Below are 26,962 nucleotides of genomic sequence, written 5' to 3'. Positions count from 1 at the left end.
GTCTCTTAATGTTTTCTAGAGCACCAGCCCCCCCTGTGACCCTGCAGTGTTTGTGTTGTGTTTTAGTAGTCTTGTCATGATGAAATTTATGTTTAGTAACTGACCCAAACAAATTATTCACAGTGTAGCAGAGTCTGTTTGGTGTCTGGGAAGTTAGGGGCTGATTCTTGGAAGAAGGTTAAAGGTGCAATAATGTCAAATAAATAGTGCTGCTTTAAGACTCTTTGAGAAGAACAAGAAGCAAAATGTAAAAAGGAAAAAAAAACTGAATAAAGTTCATTTGAGTTATCAAAAGGTATCAAACAAAACTTTATTAAAGCTAAAATCCTTAACTGTAAACTAATTCTGGTGAAAAAAGAGGAAACTGTAACAGATTCTTAAACTTGTTTTTGGTCACAAAAACACTTTTCCATTTTGTAAATTAATAACACATTTTCACAATAACAAAAGCAGATCCTTTTCAACATGGCCCCATTTTTGTTAACATTTAAAATAGCTAACGTGGAATCAAGTTGAGCTCGGCAGCATCAGGCCTCGAGCCAGCATTGTCCGAGCCGTAATTCTGCAGCTACATTTTCAAGTTCGTGAAATGACGGAAAACGACATGAAAAAGACAGTGCACGGCATACTTACGGTGGCCGTTGCCAAAGTGAAGTCTTTTCTCATCAGGATGTTTGGATTTGCTGCGGCAACAAAACCTGCCAATTCAGAGAGAAAAATCCAAACTAGAGCCACAATTTCCAGTAAGACTTCACCCAATGGCTCAGCCTGGAGGCTGGTGAGAGCTTTGTGTGTGTGAGAAATCAGCTCTTATAAGCCTAGTGAGGATAAGTAAGTCTTGTAATGTGCCACGGATTTACAGTGTGGTCTGTCTGAAGACTCCTGTCAGCCAACTTGAGCCACACATCTGCTCGCAGCCACCACACACACGAATACACACAATATACGGATAGCTCAAGCGCAGATGTTTTGAATATAAATTTGTAGTGTGTGATGCATAAGGTAAATAAATTATTTTAAAAACCCTTATTCAATTAGTAATCATTTCCAACTGAAAGCAGAGAGTAAACAGACTGATGTGATTGAAGGAGACTACAATTTAAAATCCAGATGACTGATTGGGGACAGACCTTCCAATCAGGACGTAGAGCAGCACGGTGAGCAGTATGATGGCCACCGCACAGGAAATGGCAATTAAGACAACCTGGCTGTTCTCACTGGAGATTGAGAAGGCTGCTGAAAGAGAATCAAGCACAGCGTGTTTTATGGACATCAAAACACATGTATCATCTGAAAAAAAAGAAACGTACACGGTGCATTGTGGAAGAAGCTTTTCATATTTTGTTGCATCACAACCATAAACGTCGATGTATTCGTGTTTGGAGTTTTTGTTGGAGGCCAACACCAGCTAACAGTTATGCACTGGAAGAAAATTATATTTGGATTTAATTTGTTTACAAATGAAAAATTCAAAAGTTTACTATCCATTTTTATCTAGTTTCCATTTTCCATTTTTTGTACAACTACCTTGAATACAATGGTTCACGCTTCACACATCTAGAAACTGAAATTCTTGCCCATTTTATACAAAACAACTCAGTCTGTCATGTCTTTTGTTATTATTTTTAAAATCTGGGTAGAAATCTTACCACAGATTTTCAGTAGACATCATCTGAGCCGACAAACACATCAGTATGATTTGATCTAAACCTCATTCCAGTTCCAGAAGGATGTTCAGGGATATTTTCTTGTTGGAAGGTGAACCTCCACCAAAGTTTTGAGTCTTTTTCGTCTTCTAGCAAGTTTGTCTTATTTTTCTCAAACTACCCTACATTTAGCTCTGTGTATTCTCTGACTTACAGATGCCTAAAGCATGACGCTGCATCACCACGGTTGACTGTAGAGACTGTGTGTTCAAGGCAATCTCTAGTTTTAGTTTTTCACCTCATGTTATATTTTGGGTTGAAACCAAGATGCACACCCTGTTTATAGCTATTCCTTCAACATGTTCGCTCTGTCCCCTGCATGGCTTGTGTCAGACTGCAAGCAGAGTTCCCAGGGCTCTCCTGTAACAGTGCTATCCTGTTGTCTTTCTTCCATAAAAGGCAGATTTATGGCGCACACAACCAATAGATTTATTTTTTACTTGTCCTGCCATTTCTTGGTAGGTTTGCAAATATTTTCTAGACTTTAAATTACATAGTGGCTTGGATTGGTATTGTTCCATCACCTAACCCTGCTTACTACTTTTCCACAACTTAATAAATGTCATGTTTGGTCTTCATGATGTTGCTTGTCCTCCAATGTTCTCTAACAAATATTCAAGGCCTTCAAATAACAGCTGGATTTACACAGCGATTAAATTACAATTTATTATCAAATATGCGGTTGGTTTCACTGGATTTTACTTAGGTGTATCAGAGTAAATGAGGCTGCATAAATGTGTCTGCCAAACTTTTCAGACTTTTATTTGTAAAAAAAAATAAATAAATAAAAAAAACAACTAAACCTTGTGCTTCCACCTCAAAATTACACACTACTTTATTTGGCCTGTAACTTACAATTATATGTTGTTAGTGGTAGTGACGCAAAAGAAATTGAAAAAAAGGTATTCTTGCACAGCACTACAGATTTTCAGTGAGAAAAAAAAAAAATCCTCCACATGCTGAGCTTACAGTCAGGGCTGGTTTCAAACTGGAAGCTGGGGCTGCTGGCTCCATATCCAGCGGCAGTGCGAGCTCTGATCTGGAGCAGGTAGGCTGTGTTGGGCTTCAGACCATTCAGGGTCACATTACAACCCCGAGCTCGAAGAATGGTATAGCTGGTCTCCTGTTCTTCCTGGAAGACAGTAGAAAACGGTTGGAAATTCTGTATTTGTAATAATAATGTTCTATATTCCCGTTCTTTATGTTGGTGTCATAATGGAATATAGTTCACTTAATACACAATGTTTAGTACAGTACAGACTAAATGGATACCCATTTTTGAATACATGCACATGTATAGAGGAAAAGGGAGGGTAGAGCATTTGACAGCTTCCTTCTCAGGTTGATGAATTATCCTTTTTATATTTTATGACTTCTTTCCTACTGATCTCTAGTGATAGGACAACAGGTAGATTTACACACCAGGTCTGCATTCAATTCATTGTTTCCAGATGTGAAATGGAAGAAAGGACGGTGGAAAAAAGAAGAGAGAACAGAGCAAAGGTTGGATGAGAAAGAGAGGATATACAACATATCCATGTGTATATTTTACTGAGTTTTCTTAAGGACAAGACAAGACTCAATGTAGCTGTAAGAAAAAGAAAATCGCTTTAGACTGAAGCTATTTACAACAACAACGGAAAACCAAAAGTTCGTAATGCCCCAAAGGTTGAAATTCTTTAACTTTCTTTATGTCTAAGATTATGTTGTCAGTCCATGGCCAACACAAAATTGCAAACACACCATTTTTGACCCAGTTCTAAGCAGTGAAACATGGTTTTACAGATAAAAAACAGCACAAGCCTGACTTTAACCCTAATAAAAATCTATTGCAGATGACTTCATCATCAATCCCAAAACTGAGTTATGTCTGGAATTGTTGACAAACTCGTAAAAGTCAGTCGAGACCAGAACATGTCAAAGACTCTTTTTATTGACCCGATTTAATGCCAGATGTTTATTTGAACAGGCAGTCGTCATAGGGACTTCAAGACACACAGACATGAACACACAAGTCTGTGTGTTCAGTGTCGAGAGGAAGCTTCACGCTTCTTCATGGGGAAGAGCTCTAATGGTACGCAAAGCTTTTCAAACATGTACGTGTCTGAGGAGGAAACTGATACACCAGACCTGCGCTGGAACGACTTTTCATCACGACTATAAATCTTAGGCAGCCTGTCACAGGGCAGTGATTGAGACAACATGTGATCCCCTGAAAATAAAACACAGGTGTGATGAAACAACAAGAGAGGGCGGGAGACTATTTGCATCGCACAATATAGACGTTTCACTAAAATCCTGTTAGGTTTTAACAAGGCCCCTGTGTTCAGCTTTGCCTTGATAGTCCAAACAAAGCTGCAGCTAATTACAGCTCCTATGTGTGCACATGCAGTCATGGATGCACAACAGAAGTCTTGTAAATACCTGTTTCAACAGGCATTCCTTTTGTTTAAGGAGTCTTAAGACTAAATAAACAGCTTCAACTCAATCGGTTTTTAAGTTATCTCTCAGCTCTTTAGATTAGAATGATAAGAAATGCAGAAGCAGTCCGCAAAGTCTACCCCCACAAATTATGTTTTCACAAAGTGCCCTTGTGAATGTCTTGGTAGCTGCAGAGCGCCCCTTTTCGCCAGTGGAAGCGACAGGCAGATCATATAGATCATACAGCTCTCCTGAAGATGAAACACATCTTTTCTTCTGGGAAGCTCTCTGGTTGGGAATTCCCAAGAATATCACCAGAGCTGTGTAGCTCTTGCTACGTATAGGATAGGAAATGAACAACACAAGGGCTCTGACACGTAGGGCATTTGAGCTGGTAGTTCCATAACTGTGTGACATAGAAGTAAGGTCCGTAGGGTTGGAAGTTATTTTAGAAATTGAAACGTCACACAGTGATGCTTGGCCAGAAGGATACTGCTTTAAAGTTTGATGCCAGAAATTCCTGATTAAGTGTCTGCAGACCAGGAATGCAAATGTGTTAAATAGATCATCTTTAAAAAAAATAAATCCCTATGAAATGTTTCATTTATGTCCTTTGCTGTGCCAGGTGTACCATTAACAATCAATCACTTTAATGAGCATTTTGTAAATGTTTCTCATGATTTTTCTCACTTCATTAACTTTTCCACATTTTACCAAGTTAGAAGCACAATTTTTAATGTAATGTGCTGGGATTTAGAAGCCATTAACATTGCAACATTGTGTAATGGAAAGGCAATGATAAACGTCTCACAAATTCAAATTCAAATGAAGATCTGAAAATTATGGTATTTGTATTAGTCCTGCTTTGTGTTGGTTTATCATATGAAATATGTGGTGATAATGTTAATATATTTTGAATTACGCTACTTATTCTCTCTGCATATTATCTTATGTTTATTTTTTTTTCTAAAGACCATATACACACAGGTAAAACTACATAATTGTGTAAATTATAAAAAGAGACATTTCGACTTTTTTCACAATATGACATGAATTTAGACAAAACCTTTCATGTTTTAGGTCAGCTATGATAATCAAAATTATTGTTAAATGCTGAATTAATCCAAAGAGACACAGATCAATTCTCATTGCAATATTCTTATCACAAAGGACAACTTAGAGTGGAATAAGCACCGGCAAAAACAGTATAGTCCCAGCGTCATGAGTTTGCATTTTACAAGCTGATGAAATATTTAGCCAGGTGAGCAGAGTCTGGCGGAAGCAGGTGCTCTTACCAGACACACATGACATTGCTCAAAATGCTAAATGTCAAAGAGTGATGGAAGCACAGAAAAAACAGAGGAAATAAGGAAATGGGCACATATCGCACCTGATGACATCTGAATATTTACCAATCACATCACAAAATTATCTAATATCCTGCTACCTTAAGTAATACGTCTTTAAATAATTTAGAGAAGCCCAGATGATGATGTTCTGGCTTTGCAAGCTTCTGATAGGTTAATTCAAAACATGTGATTTAAATGGGGGCATGTCTCTGGATAAACTTTAACCTTCAAATCTATGAGACATCATGATAAAATCACAAGAAATCAGACAAAATAATATGTTTCATTCTTGTGCACAATTTCCTGATTTATATAGGTGCTATATTCATATGTTTACCAATTCTGCCCAAGTCAAAGTATCAATTATAGCACTCAGGAAGGAGATGGATTATTTGTCTTGGTGGAAAGGTGTACAACAATCTTAGAAAATCAACAAAAGACCAGATGCTGACAGACGCTGGAAAGAGAGTGTCATTATCTACAGTAAAATATGTCCTGAACTGACATGGAATACAAGGCCATTTATATTGTAAGAAGCTATTATGACTTTACATGACTTCAAAAATAAAACAGCACCAACTGCAAAAAGGAAGGGCAAAAATGCAAGCCAGCAATCAGAAGAAGCTTGTTGAAGGATACCTAGCATGTTTGACTCAATCACACAGTTTAAGAGGCAATTCTAGAAGAAAATCAATGTACTCTTCTGAATTTGAAGATTGTTAGAGCCAAAAAAAAAGATCCTTCTTATTACGTTATTTAATTTAAATTAAGCCTAATTTAATGTTAAATACAAGAAAACAAAAGATTTTGCCTTTTATTAGATGTAAACATATGATTTTCAATTCTGCATTTCAACGGTAAATTGTAGTATGATTTTTACAAAGAAAACTTTGTGTTCAGATGTGTGCACCGTGGGCCCTAATAGCTGGTATGCTCAGTGAGAATCCGCATGCTGCACAAAGGGGCCTCTCTCTTTCAGTGATCTAGGAGGAGTCTTGTCTAGTTGGTTGAGTTCTGGTTTCTGGAAGAGAGAGCTTTTTGACAAGGAATTAAAATCCTTGGGTTGAATATTTATTTTTCCTGAAGGATTTCAAATACTGGGACTCGGTGCAAAAGTGTCAAGACTCTCCATTCCGTCTATCCTCTGAACTCCATAACAGTTCTGTTTTTAATTATCAAGCATTTGCCATGGCAGAGCGTATGCTAGAATTTCAGCAATCCCAGTTTACAATTAGACATGCAAAGAGATTTGACCCTTTGTTATTAACTTGTTCTTGTTTTAACGTCTAAGGAAAATATATCAAAGAAGAGCACAGAGTTCAGGAAGCAAAGAGCTTCTGTCAGCTTACTAATCAAGACATAAAGGGCCACCATTGGCATTCAGGCAATATGATCTGAGTTTCACTGATGCTCACACACACACACACACACACACACACACACGCATTAATACACAGAGAATAGGCCAGACTGATTAAACTTGCATCCACGGCTAATTGCACCATCAAATGTCAACCTAGCACAGCATCGGCGCTGAAAGCCAGTGTAATTCGTTCTGCACTAATTTCCCTCACAGAGAAATGAGGGGCCCCACAGATGCATTTACTGTCTGCCATAAAACTTGTCTCCATTAAGGAGCTAACTGCAGAGGAGAACAGCATGAGAGATTAAGGAAAAGGTGGAAATGAAGGATGAAAAATAAAAATGTGTTCAATGTAAGGGGAATAAGTAGAAGAAATAAAAAAACTAAAGGAGGACACGCAAAAAAATATTTACCAAATATGGTAAGAAATTGGTTGTTTTAAAGTTTGAATTGAAATGCAGGATCTCTCTTTGAGCTGAAAGCCATTTGGCTGGGTAGTGCACTGCTGAAGTGAGCCAAATATATTTCCAAGCTCAAGTGCTGATACAAGACCTAGAAAGGTATGAGTACATATTCAGCTTAATATTTAATAAAAAAAAAAAATAGAAAAAGCACATTCCTTGACATGTGTTTTATGAATTTAGTTAAACTTTGGGGGGATGGAAAATGCTGAGCATTAAACCTTTTTCAGACATTAATAATAAAAATCACTATATTGAAAAAATTAAAACACTGACACAACAATCTCCCTACGGTACGTAGCTTAAAATATTTCTATTAAATAAAGCTAGTACTGTTCAAGAATAACTTCCTGCTCTAATTGTGCTGTGTCTGCAGTGTTGTCTGCTTCACTTTCATCCACTTCCTCAGTGAGTCACTCCTCTTGTCAAAAAGATTACATTCGGGAAGCTCTCTGTCTTTTTAATTATATTATGTCATTGCATCCTGTTAAACACTGTTGCGTACCAATGGATGGACAAAGACACAGTTGCTTTCTGATCAGTATCTCATCTCTGTAAGCTGGAATCAAGTGGTGGTCTTTGACATGGTTGATGTTCAGTCTGAGGACAGAACACCTTTCTATCAGCATAAACACTAAAAAAACAACATAACATTTGTATCTCAATTTTTTTGCATAGACTGTTTGTATTGCTATTTGATATGATACTGAGTCAAAGTCAAGGCACGCTATATGAACTTAAAAAAAGGGGGTTCCATTTTTAAAAAAATTGAGCTAATTTGTTAAAATTAATCAAAGTCAATCCAACCTAAATAAAGTAAGTCTGACAAATGTAATTCGACTAGATGTAACACTCAATTTTTTATAGTTGGAGCTTCATTCTCTTTTTCCAGTGATGATGTGAGTATTTATGGTGTGCGTAGGTCATGCAATGTGTGATCATGTCTCATGGTGCTTCATTTGTTTGAAAACTCTTCATTTCTAAGCATAATTTTTAAAGCAATGTACACAAAAACAACGCCTGCAGGCTCAAAACTGGTCAACACACCATTTCTTCTTGCAGCTAATTGGTCGGCATCATTTCATGGGAAACGCCATAAAGGAGTGCTTTCATACCGGAGGTGCTCAGGCTCTTTTAAACAAACTCTGGCTAGTTTCCCTCTTTGGTGCAGTTAATTTATATAGAAGCAACCACAGCAATAACACTAGGGTATGGAGAAAAACAACCATATCAAGATCGTTTGGATGAGGTGATCTCAGTTCGGTTCCAAAGTTTAGAGAAGTTTGTTTGTGGTGTGAATGGGATCTGACCTCAGTCAAACACGGCTTCCAGGTGTACAGTGAAAACTTGAGTCAGTGCAGTAGAATAAACAAACTCATAAACATCAGTGGAATGTTTTTCTCTTAAAGCCTACTAGTATGTGCTATATGCATTTAATTCCTTCCATCAGTTCTGAGTAAAGAAATTCATTTAACATATTTTTGAAAATGAAATCTAGCTCAAAAGAGGGTCTGTAGATCACCCTTCCTTCTTTGAAGACACATGGACTAAAGGTTTATGTTATTATGACCCTTTAACTATTTTCTCCACCAACCTTTTCGTAGTATTTAATCTCATAGTCCAGGATGATGCCGTTGGGTCTGTCTGGTTCCTGCCAGGACAATGAGACACTGTTTCGAGACGTCTTCTCCTTTCGGATCACAGTTACTGGAGAGGGAGCTGGGCCAGAGACATAGACAGACACAAGGTGTAGGAGGGAGAGAGAAGGTTCTGTTAATGTAAGGTTCAATGGAAGTTCAGGCCCTGGTGCTGAATACTGGAAACTGTCTGTAGCTCCTATTAGCCTAATTCAGTTTGCTGAAATGTGAGGGTGAAACATGGGCAGAATCAAGACAGATACCGTAGCAAGATAGATTGATAGTTAGCTAGATAATTATATTAACAGTTATTGTAGTTTGAAAAACAAAGAATATAACTCATAGCTCTACCTACAGTGCTGCAATTTGTCATTTCCTAGTACCCTTACCAGTATCCTTTTTTTCGTACCACAAACTCTCAAGGTGGTATGACAATAAAAAAAATCCTTGAATCCTTTTATATTAATATTCTTTCAACTGAGGGAGCTTCAATAATATGTGATAAAATGAACAAGACTCAAATCTACCGCCATACATTAAAAAAAAACAAACAAAAAAAACAATGACCAACAAATAATAGAAAAAAAAAAACCCTCCAAAGATCCCACCACTAGCTGACTAAATAAGCCGCTCATTGTATTATAAAGTATAGTAAAAGATATCCATAGTCTCATAGACCAAACTTTATCCCAAATGTCATAGTTTGTCTGTCAGATTTTACCACAGTTTTTATTCTTCCAACACATTTTTTGGAGGGCCTGTGATATTTTTCTGTGGAAACATTGTGAACCTTTTGCTTCCTTGTCTCCCTCCACTGTCCTCGTCTCTTTTGGTCTGTTGCTCTCTTCTCCTTGCCATTTTTCCTTGCCAATTCTTCACCCATGCATCGCCTTGCCTCAGGGAGTTCACATGGTCCCAATCTAGTGATTCTACACATCTCTGCCTTTATCAAGCATTGCTTTCGTCCCTCGGTCTGCTACTCTATTTCTATCTCTCTCTCTTTTGCCTTCTCTCTCTCTCTCCCTCTGTCTTCTCACTCCCTCTCTTATTTCCCTTTTTACTGCTCTCTAATTGCCAGGCAGCTTCGGGCCCAACTCAGCATCTGAGGCATCGACTTTTAATTTTATTAGACCACAGGAAAAAACATGTTTGTCTTTGAAATGTTCAAGCCTCTCTTGATTATGATTATATGGCCACAGAATGCGTCTGAGTGTGCATATGCATGCTTGTGTGTATTTCTGCGGGAAGTTATTTTTTTCTCCTGTAATGAATCCAGATGGGTAGAATCTGTTCCTATACCCCCATGCGCCTCCTTTCCTCCTCCTCTCCCTTTGGCTCCCACAGCGGGGTGAGGCTGTGCTTTTTATTGGCTCTGTGGTTTATGGTGGTAATGATTTACTGAGTCTGGGTCGCTTGGAGGCAGCTTCAAGTTCCTCTCCTCCCTGTTTTTTTTTTTTCCACACCCCTCTTCTATCTCTCTCTTAATGTCTATCGCCAAGCACTTAAATTCCTGTCACTCTCTTTTTCTGTCTAAGGCAAAACTGTAAAAGTGACACAGCACAGAATGCATATAACGGCTTTCAATACTGACAATTGGTATATTTCACGTTAGGAAATAACACACAACAATCGGAGGCAGTGGATAATGATATAGTTGATTGTTGGTACTGTGACTTTTAACAGTGTTATTACCATTTTAACTTTTACGTATTTTCTCATAATGATACCGTAGAAAAGTAGGCAGTGCAGGGTATGTACGCATACATGCGAAATTAAATGAACTTTCTCTTTGCAAATAAACACCTGAGAAGTGGGACAGCCTCTGTTTACTGTGGTAACCCTATAAGACATACTGTGCAAGTGTAACCAAATGAGTAACCAGAGTTCATGTGTGCAGTATTAAAAAATAGCTGTTATTTAAAAGCCTCGCAGGGGGAAAAAAAAACAAAAAAAGTAAACAGCTTTGTGAGGATCACAGAACTCAGAAGACAGATCAGTGTTCAGTTATGCAACGATATTCCAAACGTTCAACTGTACAATCCATCATCTGAAGAAAGAAGTACAGCACATCTGCAAACCTATCAAGACATGGCCATCTACCTAAACTGACTTGCAGGGTGAGGAGAGCATCAATCAGAAAAGAGGTCGGAAGGCCCATCGTAACACTAGAGGGGCTTCTGAAAACCACAGCTCAGGTAAAAGAATATGTCTGAGGATCTTCGAGGGTGAGTGGCAAGCAGAAAGACAATGTTAAGGGAAAGCTTAAGGAAGTGTCAGGGACACAAACATGCAAGAAAGGTGCTTTGGCAACATGACATCAAATTCAGTTTTTGTCCATGATGCAAAAAGCTATGAGTTAAGAAAGACTAATGCTAGGGTGTGCTGTGGTGGCGCAGGGGTTAAGCACAACCCATGTATGGAGGCCTTAGTCCTCGACGCGGCTGTCGCAGGTTTGATTCCTGGCCTGGCGACCTTTGCCACATGTCTTCCCCTTCTCCCATTACCCACTTTCCTGNAAGTCAGTCGAGACCAGAACATGTCAAAGACTCTTTTTATTGACCCGATTTAATGCCAGATGTTTATTTGAACAGGCAGTCGTCATAGGGACTTCAAGACACACAGACATGAACACACAAGTCTGTGTGTTCAGTGTCGAGAGGAAGCTTCACGCTTCTTCATGGGGAAGAGCTCGAATGGTACGCAAAGCTTTTCAAACATGTACGTGTCTGAGGAGGAAACTGATACACCAGACCTGCGCTGGAACGACTTTTCATCACGACTATAAATCTTAGGCAGCCTGTCACAGGGCAGTGATTGAGACAACATGTGATCCCCTGAAAATAAAACACAGGTGTGATGAAACAACAAGAGAGGGCGGGAGACTATTTGCATCGCACAATATAGACGTTTCACTAAAATCCTGTTAGGTTTTAACAAGGCCCCTGTGTTCAGCTTTGCCTTGATAGTCCAAACAAAGCTGCAGCTAATTACAGCTCCTATGTGTGCACATGCAGTCATGGATGCACAACAGAAGTCTTGTAAATACCTGTTTCAACAGGCATTCCTTTTGTTTAAGGAGTCTTAAGACTAAATAAACAGCTTCAACTCAATCGGTTTTTAAGTTATCTCTCAGCTTTTTAGATTAGAATGATAAGAAATGCAGAAGCAGTCCGCAAAGTCTACCCCCACAAATTATGTTTTCACAAAGTGCCCTTGTGAATGTCTTGGTAGCTGCAGAGCGCCCCTTTTCGCCAGTGGAAGCGACAGGCAGATCATATAGATCATACAGCTCTCCTGAAGATGAAACACATCTTTTCTTCTGGGAAGCTCTCTGGTTGGGAATTCCCAAGAATATCACCAGAGCTGTGTAGCTCTTGCTACGTATAGGATAGGAAATGAACAACACAAGGGCTCTGACACGTAGGACATTTGAGCTGGTAGTTCCATAACTGTGTGACATAGAAGTAAGGTCCGTAGGGTTGGAAGTTATTTTAGAAATTGAAACGTCACACAGTGATGCTTGGCCAGAAGGATACTGCTTTAAAGTTTGATGCCAGAAATTCCTGATTAAGTGTCTGCAGACCAGGAATGCAAATGTGTTAAATAGATCATCTTTAAAAAAAATAAATCCCTATGAAATGTTTCATTTATGTCCTTTGCTGTGCCAGGTGTACCATTAACAATCAATCACTTTAATGAGCATTTTGTAAATGTTTCTCATGATTTTTCTCACTTCATTAACTTTTCCACATTTTACCAAGTTAGAAGCACAATTTTTAATGTAATGTGCTGGGATTTAGAAGCCATTAACATTGCAACATTGTGAAATGGAAAGGCAATGATAAACGTCTCACAAATTCAAATTCAAATGAAGATCTGAAAATTATGGTATTTGTATTAGTCCTGCTTTGTGTTGGTTTATCATATGAAATATGTGGTGATAATGTTAATATATTTTGAATTACGCTACTTATTCTCTCTGCATATTATCTTATGTTTTTTTTTTTCTAAAGATCATATACACACAGGTAAAACTACATAATTGTGTAAATTATAAAAAGAGACATTTCGACTTTTTTCACAATATGACATGAATTTAGACAAAACCTTTCATGTTTTAGGTCAGCTATGATAATCAAAATTATTGTTAAATGCTGAATTAATCCAAAGAGACACAGATCAATTCTCATTGCAATATTCTTATCACAAAGGACAACTTAGAGTGGAATAAGCACCGGCAAAAACAGTATAGTCCCAGCGTCATGAGTTTGCATTTTACAAGCTGATGAAATATTTAGCCAGGTGAGCAGAGTCTGGCGGAAGCAGGTGCTCTTACCAGACACACATGACATTGCTCAAAATGCTAAATGTCAAAGAGTGATGGAAGCACAGAAAAAACAGAGGAAATAAGGAAATGGGCACATATCGCACCTGATGACATCAGAATATTTACCAATCACATCACAAAATTATCTAATATCCTGCTACCTTAAGTAATACGTCTTTAAATCATTTAGAGAAGCCCAGATGATGATCTTCTGGCTTTGCAAGCTTCTGATAGGTTAATTCAAAACATGTGATTTAAATGGGGGCATGTCTCTGGATAAACTTTAACCTTCAAATCTAAGAGACATCATGATAAAACCACAAGAAATCAGACAAAATAATATGTTTCATTCTTGTGCACAATTTCCTGATTTATACAGGTGCCATATTCATATGTTTACCAATTCTGCACAAGTCAAAGTATCAATTGTAGCACTCAGGAAGGAGATGGATTATTTGTCTTGGTGGAAAGGTGTACAACAATCTTAGAAAATCAACAAAAGACCAGATGCTGACAGACGCTGGAAAGAGAGTGTCATTATCTACAGTAAAATATGTCCTGAACTGACATGGAATACAAGGCCATTTATATTGTAAGAAGCTATTATGACTTTACATGACTTCAAAAATAAAACAGCACCAACTGCAAAAAGGAAGGGCAAAAATGCAAGCCAGCAATCAGAAGAAGCTTGTTGAAGGATACCTAGCATGTTTGACTCAATCACACAGTTTAAGAGGCAATTCTAGAAGAAAATCAATGTACTCTTCTGAATTTGAAGATTGTTAGAGCCAAAAAAAAAGATCCTTCTTATTACGTTATTTAATTTAAATTAAGCCTAATTTAATGTTAAATACAAGAAAACAAAAGATTTTGCCTTTTATTAGATGTAAACATATGATTTTCAATTCTGCATTTCAACGGTAAATTGTAGTATGATTTTTACAAAGAAAACTTTGTGTTCAGATGTGTGCACCGTGGGCCCTAATAGCTGGTATGCTCAGTGAGAATCCGCATGCTGCACAAAGGGGCCTCTCTCTTTCAGTGATCTAGGAGGAGTCTTGTCTAGTTGGTTGAGTTCTGGTTTCTGGAAGAGAGAGCTTTTTGACAAGGAATTAAAATCCTTGGGTTGAATATTTATTTTTCCTGAAGGATTTCAAATACTGGGACTCGGTGCAAAAGTGTCAAGACTCTCCATTCCGTCTATCCTCTGAACTCCATAACAGTTCTGTTTTTAATTATCAAGCATTTGCCATGGCAGAGCGTATGCTAGAATTTCAGCAATCCCAGTTTACAATTAGACATGCAAAGAGATTTGACCCTTTGTTATTAACTTGTTCTTGTTTTAACGTCTAAGGAAAATATATCAAAGAAGAGCACAGAGTTCAGGAAGCAAAGAGCTTCTGTCAGCTTACTAATCAAGACATAAAGGGCCACCATTGGCATTCAGGCAATATGATCTGAGTTTCACTGATGCTCACACACACACACACACACACACACACACACGCATTAATACACAGAGAATAGGCCAGACTGATTAAACTTGCATCCACGGCTAATTGCACCATCAAATGTCAACCTAGCACAGCATCGGCGCTGAAAGCCAGTGTAATTCGTTCTGCACTAATTTCCCTCACAGAGAAATGAGGGGCCCCACAGATGCATTTACTGTCTGCCATAAAACTTGTCTCCATTAAGGAGCTAACTGCAGAGGAGAACAGCATGAGAGATTAAGGAAAAGGTGGAAATGAAGGATGAAAAATAAAAATGTGTTCAATGTAAGGGGAATAAGTAGAAGAAATAAAAAAACTAAAGGAGGACACGCAAAAAAATATTTACCAAATATGGTAAGAAATTGGTTGTTTTAAAGTTTGAATTGAAATGCAGGATCTCTCTTTGAGCTGAAAGCCATTTGGCTGGGTAGTGCACTGCTGAAGTGAGCCAAATATATTTCCAAGCTCAAGTGCTGATACAAGACCTAGAAAGGTATGAGTACATATTCAGCTTAATATTTAATAAAAAAAAAAAATAGAAAAAGCACATTCCTTGACATGTGTTTTATGAATTTAGTTAAACTTTGGGGGGATGGAAAATGCTGAGCATTAAACCTTTTTCAGACATTAATAATAAAAATCACTATATTGAAAAAATTAAAACACTGACACAACAATCTCCCTACGGTACGTAGCTTAAAATATTTCTATTAAATAAAGCTAGTACTGTTCAAGAATAACTTCCTGCTCTAATTGTGCTGTGTCTGCAGTGTTGTCTGCTTCACTTTCATCCACTTCCTCAGTGAGTCACTCCTCTTGTCAAAAAGATTACATTCGGGAAGCTCTCTGTCTTTTTAATTATATTATGTCATTGCATCCTGTTAAACACTGTTGCGTACCAATGGATGGACAAAGACACAGTTGCTTTCTGATCAGTATCTCATCTCTGTAAGCTGGAATCAAGTGGTGGTCTTTGACATGGTTGATGTTCAGTCTGAGGACAGAACACCTTTCTATCAGCATAAACACTAAAAAAACAACATAACATTTGTATCTCAATTTTTTTGCATAGACTGTTTGTATTGCTATTTGATATGATACTGAGTCAAAGTCAAGGCACGCTATATGAACTTAAAAAAAGGGGGTTCCATTTTTAAAAAAATTGAGCTAATTTGTTAAAATTAATCAAAGTCAATCCAACCTAAATAAAGTAAGTCTGACAAATGTAATTCGACTAGATGTAACACTCAATTTTTTATAGTTGGAGCTTCATTCTCTTTTTCCAGTGATGATGTGAGTATTTATGGTGTGCGTAGGTCATGCAATGTGTGATCATGTCTCATGGTGCTTCATTTGTTTGAAAACTCTTCATTTCTAAGCATAATTTTTAAAGCAATGTACACAAAAACAACGCCTGCAGGCTCAAAACTGGTCAACACACCATTTCTTCTTGCAGCTAATTGGTCGGCATCATTTCATGGGAAACGCCATAAAGGAGTGCTTTCATACCGGAGGTGCTCAGGCTCTTTTAAACAAACTCTGGCTAGTTTCCCTCTTTGGTGCAGTTAATTTATATAGAAGCAACCACAGCAATAACACTAGGGTATGGAGAAAAACAACCATATCAAGATCGTTTGGATGAGGTGATCTCAGTTCGGTTCCAAAGTTTAGAGAAGTTTGTTTGTGGTGTGAATGGGATCTGACCTCAGTCAAACACGGCTTCCAGGTGTACAGTGAAAACTTGAGTCAGTGCAGTAGAATAAACAAACTCATAAACATCAGTGGAATGTTTTTCTCTTAAAGCCTACTAGTATGTGCTATATGCATTTAATTCCTTCCATCAGTTCTGAGTAAAGAAATTCATTTAACATATTTTTGAAAATGAAATCTAGCTCAAAAGAGGGTCTGTAGATCACCCTTCCTTCTTTGAAGACACATGGACTAAAGGTTTATGTTATTATGACCCTTTAACTATTTTCTCCACCAACCTTTTCGTAGTATTTAATCTCATAGTCCAGGATGATGCCGTTGGGTCTGTCTGGTTCCTGCCAGGACAATGAGACACTGTTTCGAGACGTCTTCTCCTTTCGGATCACAGTTACTGGAGAGGGAGCTGGGCCAGAGACATAGACAGACACAAGGTGTAGGAGGGAGAGAGAAGGTTCTGTTAATGTAAGGTTCAATGGAAGTTCAGGCCCTGGTGCTGAATACTGGAAACTGTCTGTAGCTCCTATTAGCCTAATTCAGTTTGCTGAAATGTGAGGGTGAAACATGGGCAGAATCAAGACAGATACCGTAGCAAGATAGATTGATAGTTAGCTAGATAATTATATTAACAGTTATTGTAGTTTGAAAAACAAAGAATATAACTCATAGCTCTACCTACAGTGCTGCAATTTGTCATTTCCTAGTACCCTTACCAGTATCCTTTTTTTCGTACCACAAACTCTCAAGGTGGTATGACAATAAAAAAAATCCTTGAATCCTTTTATATTAATATTCTTTCAACTGAGGGAGCTTCAATAATATGTGATAAAATGAACAAGACTCAAATCTACCGCCATACATTAAAAAAAAACAAACAAAAAAAACAATGACCAACAAATAATAGAAAAAAAAAAACCCTCCAAAGATCCCACCACTAGCTGACTAAATAAGCCGCTCATTGTATTATAAAGTATAGTAAAAGATATCCATAGTCTCATAGACCAAACTTTATCCCAAATGTCATAGTTTGTCTGTCAGATTTTACCACAGTTTTTATTCTTCCAACACATTTTTTGGAGGGCCTGTGATATTTTTCTGTGGAAACATTGTGAACCTTTTACTTCCGCGTCTCCCTCCACTGTCCTCGTCTCTTTTGGTCTGTTGCTCTCTTCTCCTTGCCATTTTTCCTTGCCAATTCTTCACCCATGCATCGCCTTGCCTCAGGGAGTTCACATGGTCCCAATCTAGTGATTCTACACATCTCTGCCTTTATCAAGCATTGCTTTCGTCCCTCGGTCTGCTACTCTATTTCTATCTCTCTCTCTTTTGCCTTCTCTCTCTCTCTCCCTCTGTCTTCTCACTCCCTCTCTTATTTCCCTTTTTACTGCTCTCTAATTGCCAGGCAGCTTCGGGCCCAACTCAGCATCTGAGGCATCGACTTTTAATTTTATTAGACCACAGGAAAAAACATGTTTGTCTTTGAAATGTTCAAGCCTCTCTTGATTATGATTATATGGCCACAGAATGCGTCTGAGTGTGCATATGCATGCTTGTGTGTATTTCTGCGGGAAGTTATTTTTTTCTCCTGTAATGAATCCAGATGGGTAGAATCTGTTCCTATACCCCCATGCGCCTCCTTTCCTCCTCCTCTCCCTTTGGCTCCAACAGCGGGGTGAGGCTGTGCTTTTTATTGGCTCTGTGGTTTATGGTGGTAATGATTTACTGAGTCTGGGTCGCTTGGAGGCAGCTTCAAGTTCCTCTCCTCCCTGTTTTTTTTTTTTCCACACCCCTCTTCTATCTCTCTCTTAATGTCTATCGCCAAGCACTTAAATTCCTGTCACTCTCTTTTTCTGTCTAAGGCAAAACTGTAAAAGTGACACAGCACAGAATGCATATAACGGCTTTCAATACTGACAATTGGTATATTTCACGTTAGGAAATAACACACAACAATCGGAGGCAGTGGATAATGATATAGTTGATTGTTGGTACTGTGACTTTTAACAGTGTTATTACCACTTTAACTTTTACGTATTTTCTCATAATGATACCGTAGAAAAGTAGGCAGTGCAGGGTATGTACGCATACATGCGAAATTAAATGAACTTTCTCTTTGCAAATAAACACCTGAGAAGTGGGACAGCCTCTGTTTACTGTGGTAACCCTATAAGACATACTGTGCAAGTGTAACCAAATGAGTAACCAGAGTTCATGTGTGCAGTATTAAAAAATAGCTGTTATTTAAAAGCCTCGCAGGGGGAAAAAAAAACAAAAAAAGTAAACAGCTTTGTGAGGATCACAGAACTCAGAAGACAGATCAGTGTTCAGTTATGCAACGATATTCCAAACGTTCAACTGTACAATCCATCATCTGAAGAAAGAAGTACAGCACATCTGCAAACCTATCAAGACATGGCCATCTACCTAAACTGACTTGCAGGGTGAGGAGAGCATCAATCAGAAAAGAGGTCGGAAGGCCCATCGTAACACTAGAGGGGCTTCTGAAAACCACAGCTCAGGTAAGAGAATATGTCTGAGGATCTTCGAGGGTGAGTGGCAAGCAGAAAGACAATGTTAAGGGAAAGCTTAAGGAAGTGTCAGGGACACAAACATGCAAGAAAGGTGCTTTGGCAACATGACATCAAATTCAGTTTTTGTCCATGATGCAAAAAGCTATGAGTTAAGAAAGACTAAGGGTGTGGTGTGGTGGCACAGGGGTTAAGCACAACCCATGTATGGAGGCCTTAGTCCTCGACGCGGCTGTCGCAGGTTTGATTCCTGGCCTGGCGACCTTTGCCACATGTCTTCCCCTTCTCCCATTACCCACTTTCCTGCCAATTAACTATCAAAGAAAGGCCACTAGAGCCAATAAAATCTAAAAAAAAGAAAGACTAATGCTAAACATTGCCCCAAACACTGAAACATGCTAGTGGAAGTGCCATGTTGTTGGAATGTTTTCAACTCCATGAACATGAGACCTTGTCATATTTTTTGGAGTGATGAATGGAGACAAATACATGGCAATACTGTAATACCTGATAAAGACAACATCTGCTAGACTGGAAAAGACATGAAACTTAGGAGATGATTCACCTTTTATCATACTTTTTGATGGTAGTTTCCAACAAATTTAAAAGTGTGGTCACAAAAGCGACAAAACTTTGAAGGAATTTGACTTGTGAAGGTATTTTAAGTGCTTAAGGTAATCAATACAAAAACTGTGAGACAATGTTACATCAATGTAGTAGTTAAAATGAGTTTTCAACATGTATCAGTCCAAATATAATGCTCCCCTGCTTCTTTGTAACAACCCTGCGTGGCAAAGTTCAATTGCAGTTTCATCTCACCAACTCTATTCATGTGTGGATTACAGTTACTGTGTTGTTAGCATACTTATGACTGCAAGTGGAGGGCAATGGAGGAGAGAGGAGGCAAACTATCTGACAGCACCTTGACAGGCCAGCCAGGACACACTGCTCCTTCCCAGGGAAACACTTAATCCAGCTTTTAACAGCTTTGGCATCTATAGTTGTGTGTGTATGTGCGTGTGCACGCGTGCGTGTGTATTTGAGAAAAACTAGCAGACGGATGGGGCTGGTGCCCTGACATACCTAATCCTTGTAAACTCTCAGGGTTGATGGAAGGTGTGCAGCTGCAGTCTGAGATAGTTGTTAGAGAGCAAGAGGTCTGTGTGTGTGTGTGTCTGTTTTGAACCGTGGGCACAATGTTAAGGTGCATGCTTTGTGTTTTTATGCATGTGCCGCCATGTAATTTAACTCTGTGTTGGCTAAGTACTGATAAAGGAGCTGATCGCTCAAACATTGGGTTGGTGTTTAAAATTCCTAGCACATGCAGGCCTCTTAGTGGTGATAAGCCTTCTTCAAATCTAATATATATTCACGTTGAGGAGAATACCCTGACTAACAACAAGGATTATGAAGCTTGCTAAAGAAGATTTTAAAGCTTTGCTAAATGACCTTATCGTTCTCAGTTGCATTGTCTTTTTGATACTTGATTTTTAAACCCAGCTGACCTTTATCCTCATACCAATAAATTATTTGTCATTTCTTTGAAATCATCTGCACTAACACAACTACACGCTGAAAATAGATGCTCTTTTTTTTTCCTATGACACAAAAGAACAGCTAATGGAAGAAGACATACTGCAGATCCACTTGCAGTATAAACTATGAATGTAAACTTTTACTCAATGTCAGCTACTAGAGATATAGTTTGTTATTGTTTATATATGAGGATGAGGGGAGGGGCAACAGACATTTGCTTGTGCAAACCTTTTACATTTTAAAATGTTTTTTTTAGTCTTTTACATTTTGTTATCAGGTAATTGAAAATAATCAAATTATGGTATCAAATTCGTCTAGCTTGATTTAAAAATTGCACATAAGTCCTAAATTGCAATGAAGAGCTTCAAGGGGCTTCAGTGTATTGAACTTTAAGAGGACCCAAATATAAAAACAGAAAAATAAATTTAATTTTCAAGTTCCAACCAATCATTGTAATTACCACAGTTTATCTGTGATAGGATGGTGTAAAACCAAATTGATTCTGAGTTTTAAACACATTTTGAACAAAGACAAAATGCTAATCAGAAACTCATGAGATGACGATGAAGCAGAATATTCTGCATTCTGTTCTGAATACGTTCAGACTCAAAATAAATCACAGCAGAAATTCTGACAAATGTTCGGATCAGCCCATGTGTGTTTTCATTATCTGCAATCAAGCTGTTCTACAGATGGTTCACACACACTGAGAAAGAAACTGAAAATTGAAACAAAAGCAAGACAAAAATAGTATTAAGCTTCAATGTAACCTTACTCTGTACATACAGTTTATAGCAAAGATCTTGCCTTTCTCCAATAATTTTTATTGTGATGACTTTGATGTCTGTGCATACTCGATCACCTGCTGATTGTATCACAAGGAATTCGCCTGTGAGAGAAATGTCTTTAGCATGTCTCAAAAAACAAAAAAAACCCAACAACAAATGAATAAGAAAAACATTGTTAGATGTGGTTTGGCTGTGCAAAGCGACAGTTAGAAAGAAAAATGACTTTGAACAAGGGAGGAACTTCACCAAGAACCAGGGATGTGGGAGAAGAAACTATCAAACTCCTGGCAGCACATTTAAAGACTGTCTGTACAGAAAGAGGGAAGAGGAAGTAAAAAGGAAATACAACGTAGCGAACTAGAGCTGGATCTTTATGCATTCCTTGCTCGAGTCAAGGATTTCTGAGGTTTGGCACTAGGTTTATTTCATCCGTGGAATTTCACAACAATGGCTCTCTTTGCCTCCTTATTCTTCAAAGAATGTGGATAGAGAAAGATATTTGTATAAAAAGATTGATGGGAGATTTAGGAGGTCATCCTTATGGTATTAGAGTTTTTAAAGAGAAAAGACAGTTCTTTGGGAAGGAAGGAGGTCATATGATGCTAGTCGTTAAACAAGAGTATTGCAGTTGGGAATCGGCTTGTAAATGTCCGGATCTGATGGCTTGAGTACATATGTGTGGAGCGTATCAAATTTAGGTTGTTATTATATGATAAGAATCACAGTATATACAGTGAAATGTTCTTCTGCTCGTATATGATGTCTTGCAGCTGTTGCACATTCCTTTGTTTTTTTGAGAATCTTGTTTTGTTTTACCTGAGAGGATTAAGATCAAATCCACAAAAATGTGTCAGATATCACTTCTAGACTTCCTTATGAAACAATCAGCTTAGTGAGAAATCCTAATCTATAACACTAGGGATTTAAGATGACAGTCTAGCCATCGTCTGATGTTTACATCCAGCAGCATAATCCATTATGTTCAGATCATCTCAGTTTGGTTTTTTGAACATGACAATGAGTTCTTGCTTCCGTAGTCTCAAAGATTTCACTTCACTAGATCAATATGAAATGTGGTGGAAGAAAGAAATCTTGATATGTATTTGTAGCTGTCAAATATCTAGCAACTGCTTGATGCTTTCATGTCAGCATGGACCAAATTAAACACATTGTTAATTATATGCCACAAAGAATTAAGATATTTCTTTTTCAAAAATGATGCAGTTCTAATGGCAAAGGGAATCCAACTAGCAAAGTGACCTTAATACAGTGATTTAAAGAAATTAGTCAGGCTTTTATCTGTCTAACTGTTTAAATCATTCCTACCTGCTTGATTGGTGGTAATGGTGACAGCAGCATATTGTCTCATTTTGGGTGCCAGTGATGATACGCCATTCTGTGCTTCAATCTCGAAGGTGTAATTAGTATGAGCCAGTAGGTCACCCACTGTCACGGTGGTGTTGTGGAGACCAGTCGCTCTTGGCAGAAAGCGGACGTTGCTTCGACAAGGCTCGCAGTTCAGAGTCCCACTGGTGCTCACATTGGCAGCCGCACCCCGGCAGCGTTTGCAGAGGACATTAAAAGTGATATCCCTACGTCCTCCTGTGTCCTCCGGCCAGCTCCAGTCCAGGATAACTGAGGTCTCGTTGATGGAGGAGATCACATTCCGGGGAGCAGAAGGAGGTCCTAGCGGGAGGATAAAGGAAGAGGTTGAGGCAAGGTGGAGGCGTCAATTCGATTTACAGAAGGGAAGAGAGTTTGGGGTAAAAAAAAAATTATAATACTACAGCATGAGGGGAGTAAAATTGTTTTGTATACATCAGCAATCTAACTATATCAGTCATTTCAAGATTCCTCTTTGAAAGCCTGACAAATATAGTTTGTATTCATACTTCAGCTTGAAGTATGAATACAACTCATATCTTCTTTCATATCTTCCTTCAGTTCAACCTATGCGCAATCTGGAGTTGTGAGCCCTATTGAACAGTGAACCCAGCTTATTATCTCTCTGTGCAAGATGCCTGAAGGTGGCACTGTGTTTATTGTCATGGAGAGTGAGCTTGGATTTGAATTTGATTGTTCATTTCAGCTGGTTGATAAAATCCTTTTGCCATTTCAGCGGGAGCAGTGATGGGAAGCAAAGCTCAAAGAAGCTGAGCCTCCAAGCGCCTTACAATAAATTACTCAATCGCTGCAAACCTGATGTGAAAGGTATTGAAGCCTTGGAGGGAGGTTAATGTGGTCAGTTCTATTTAAAATTCCCGTCCACAGCGGTTCACATCTGCTACCAGGTACTTTCACACAAGACCAAGGACTAGACAAGACCCGAACTTTAAGCTTTAAATTTACGCTTTAAGTCTCGATTTAAATTAGCAGAGATTTAAAAAAAAATGTTTGGAATGCAACCACCATGCTTCAGATGTGGCAAAACACATCTTTGAACAGTAAATTAAATATGTATTTTGTCTCAGAAACTCTGTACATTAAATAAACAAGCCAAATGTTTCACATTTTGTCTTTTGACTTAACACTGGTCAGTGTATTATTTCAGTTTGTGCCAGTTTTCTTCTCTGAAACTACAAGAAAAGAAGGCTATGTCACAGCATCTGTCAGAAGGAAAACAGTCGTTCTTGAGTCAAATTTTGACTGACATATAAAAGTACAATGCACTATTACAAACAGATTTCCAGATCCTCAGATCAAATCTGTGACCAATGCACAGAAGACAAAACAAGACTGACATATAACTCAGTTAAATAGTGTCCAGACAGGGGAAGAAAAGAGAAGGAAATTAAACGTTTGGATTGTGACTTAAGATAAAGTCCTTTATTTAAACGGTTTAAATAAATTCTCCGGCTAAATTCGGTTTCAGATGTCTTTTTTTTTTTGATACGTTACTTTAAAGAAAACCTATAAAAGCTTAAAGTTTTGCTATGTAAAAATATCAGTGATTCTTTTCAGTATAACTTGTGGTGTAGGTGTTACAGGAAGTCCAACATAAACAAAAAAATATATATAAAAGCAGATGGAAATAACCAAACACTATTAAAAAGGGGCCAAAAAAGTCGGAGCACAATATGTACAGTTTAGTTCGACACAAACATGCATATTTAAAGTAATTCAAAATATAATTACTTTGGGTAACAAAGCTGCTAAGACTGACATGCCTAATATGTTTGATATTAAACAATGAAGAATGGTACACTTTAGTATTTCTCCTCAACTGTCCGTGCTAACAGTTTAATTTTCCCTCCCCCCCAAGAATGTAAATTCAATTTTCCGAGTCAACTTGAAACAACCTCTAGAAGACTGCTAACAGTACATTTCCTCTCCTGAGATAATCATGATGATTATCTCCTAACAACTCATCAATTCATTTTCATCTCTTGCGTTGCTCCAACTGTCCCAGTGAGGTGAAATTTGCGTAGTTGACAAGATGATGTTGAGATAATCACAACAGGGACCTTGCGTGACTGTCTTTCTAATTAAGATTCTGTCTCTGACTGTACGCTCTGATTTATACTTTCTACTGTTCTCTGCACAGCCCATTTTGTAACGGATGCATACATAATCTACCATCAGGGAATGGGGTGATTTATAGTTCTGAAGTGAAAGCATTTTGGGATGCCTGCTGGAGGCACCTGCGTCTGCAAGGCAACCTGAGAAATGTCTATATTAATTTCTCACATAACTTGAAAACACTTGGATATTCTATAATATCACAAATTCATAAATTTGCAAGAAAAAACTTTGATTTTTCATGAAAGACATATTTATGATAAAAGTGTTGATAATAATTTTTTTTTAAAACTTATGATATTGTCTGACATTGTAAAGTTAGAAATTTGTAAGAAAGGAACTTATGCAATATGTGTTTTTAGAAATAGATAATTTCTAAAACGTGCCTCAGTTGGGTTTGTTTTCTGTATCATCACATCTCCCAGATACACACTTGATGAAGCCATGTTGCATCTTCTCCCTCTCTGTCCAAGACATTCTGGATCCTGTCCAAGGTGTTCATTTACCATGAACATGTTGGAAAAGAGCCCAAATGGACCACTCGCTTGTAGAAGATATCCAGATGTGCATTTCATAATTTTACCAGTTCAGTGTTACAGGACATTCGGGATTATTCATCACAAAAGTCTGACTTTCTAATATCAATAAACTTCTGAGTTTTAATTGAAATTTCAGATTTTTCAGATGATACATTTTAATTAAGTTTTAATATGATAAATCCATGCTTTAATAATAGAAAACAGTTTTTTTTTTTACATTTATGACTTTTTGACACCAGAGAATATCAAAGTGTTGTACTGTAATTATGTGAAATTAATCTAGAAATTTCCGCGTTTTTTTAGGTAGAAGTGTATATTTCTGCGGCCACATTATTTCTGCTTTGATTTATAATGGCCCTTATACTCCCACTTCCATTATTGTCTTGAAATACATCCACCGCTGGGCCTCCAATTAACTCTAAGAAGTTTACAAACCCATAACATAATAATTTGGGGTTCCCAAAATGTTTAAAGGAACAAAAATCTTAGAGTACGTGAAACTTTGAATTTGAAGGAGGCAATACAAAAATTCATGTAAAAAAAACTTGATATCTCTTTACTTGTGGAGTAAAAAGTGGCTTGTTCTGGAAACTCCACACATATTGACGTGTCTTATATTAACCAAAAATTGTTTATGCTAAGAGTCTGAACGCACACTTACGTGTACATGCCATGGAGGCAGGATCTCCTTCAGCCCGAAAATAATTTTTCTCACAGCCACAGTGCAATGACCCCTCATGGTGGGAGAAGCTATGGGGCGGACACTTTGAACACTCCATGTTGCCGTGGGTAGATTTGTAGAAGCCAGCCCTGCACACTGGAAACAAAAGAACACAGACAGATACGTGAGCATCATGCTGAACCAGCACATCGACAGCTATATAATAGCCCGATTCTTCTTCGGGGCAACTACAACAATAGCAAGTGCAAAATGAAAGATGGGGAGTGTTTAATGCAGTTTGTCTGTCACAGACGCACACACACAAACAAAGTGTGGGAAAAATACTGAATGTACTGTAAACCTGCAGTTATTGTACCAGGAACCTGCTGAGTCCTTGTAAAACAATATTTTTCCGAAACATCTTTGTCTCTGTAGCTCTCAGAAGGCACAACATGAATAATGCAAATTGTCCCCTTAGATGAAAAGGATGTTCTCTTTAAATATCTGTGGTATTAAATTTGCACTCAGCAGCTCTTTTAACTCCTACTCAACAAAAATATGTTGCAATCCGCCCAACTGGGGTGACACTTCACCAACCTATATTGAAATTGAAATTATATGGGTGACGGTAGGAGGGAGAAATCAAGGGGAAGGGGAAAAAAAGAAATCGGATGTTTTTTGGGTTTTTTTTCCCCCTGTAAATTCTTCTCCAGCTTGGTTTCACTTCTTCATGTTCTCTGCTTCTTTCTTTTTCTCTAAAGATTTAAATCCCTATGATTCTATGTCGTCCCACTCCGACATGAAGATCATTTGAACCAACAAAATTCTTCTTGCAGACATACCTAAGCTGCTCTTTTATGTTAAAAGATCACCATGTCTCTAAAAACTAAAAGCAGGCCCTCAATCCCTTATGATAAAACCATGCTA

At 38.0% G+C, this 26,962-nt stretch overlaps 1 protein-coding gene across 2 annotated transcripts in view; it reads right to left on the bottom strand.

Moving 5' to 3' along the window:
- epha3 (eph receptor A3) overlaps nucleotides 1-26,962 on the bottom strand; it is a 110,822-nt gene that overhangs the window by 24,534 nt on the left and 59,326 nt on the right. Inside the window, exons 4-9 of one of the 2 annotated variants that reach the window (XM_007557140.2) lie at nucleotides 26,036-26,191; nucleotides 22,643-23,002; nucleotides 16,746-16,870; nucleotides 2,676-2,838; nucleotides 1,131-1,236; nucleotides 634-698 (exon numbers count right to left, since the gene is read on the bottom strand). In XM_007557140.2, coding sequence (XP_007557202.1) covers nucleotides 634-698; nucleotides 1,131-1,236; nucleotides 2,676-2,838; nucleotides 16,746-16,870; nucleotides 22,643-23,002; nucleotides 26,036-26,191 — 975 coding nt within the window. The remainder of the gene's footprint in view (nucleotides 1-633; nucleotides 699-1,130; nucleotides 1,237-2,675; nucleotides 2,839-16,745; nucleotides 16,871-22,642; nucleotides 23,003-26,035; nucleotides 26,192-26,962) is intronic. The other variant, XM_007557141.2, reaches the window with a different exon arrangement.

This window comes from Poecilia formosa, unplaced genomic scaffold, assembly GCF_000485575.1.
Source record: "Poecilia formosa unplaced genomic scaffold, Poecilia_formosa-5.1.2 Scaffold84, whole genome shotgun sequence".
NCBI lineage: Eukaryota > Metazoa > Chordata > Actinopteri > Cyprinodontiformes > Poeciliidae > Poecilia > Poecilia formosa.
This window is presented reverse-complemented; position numbering and strand designations above follow the sequence as displayed.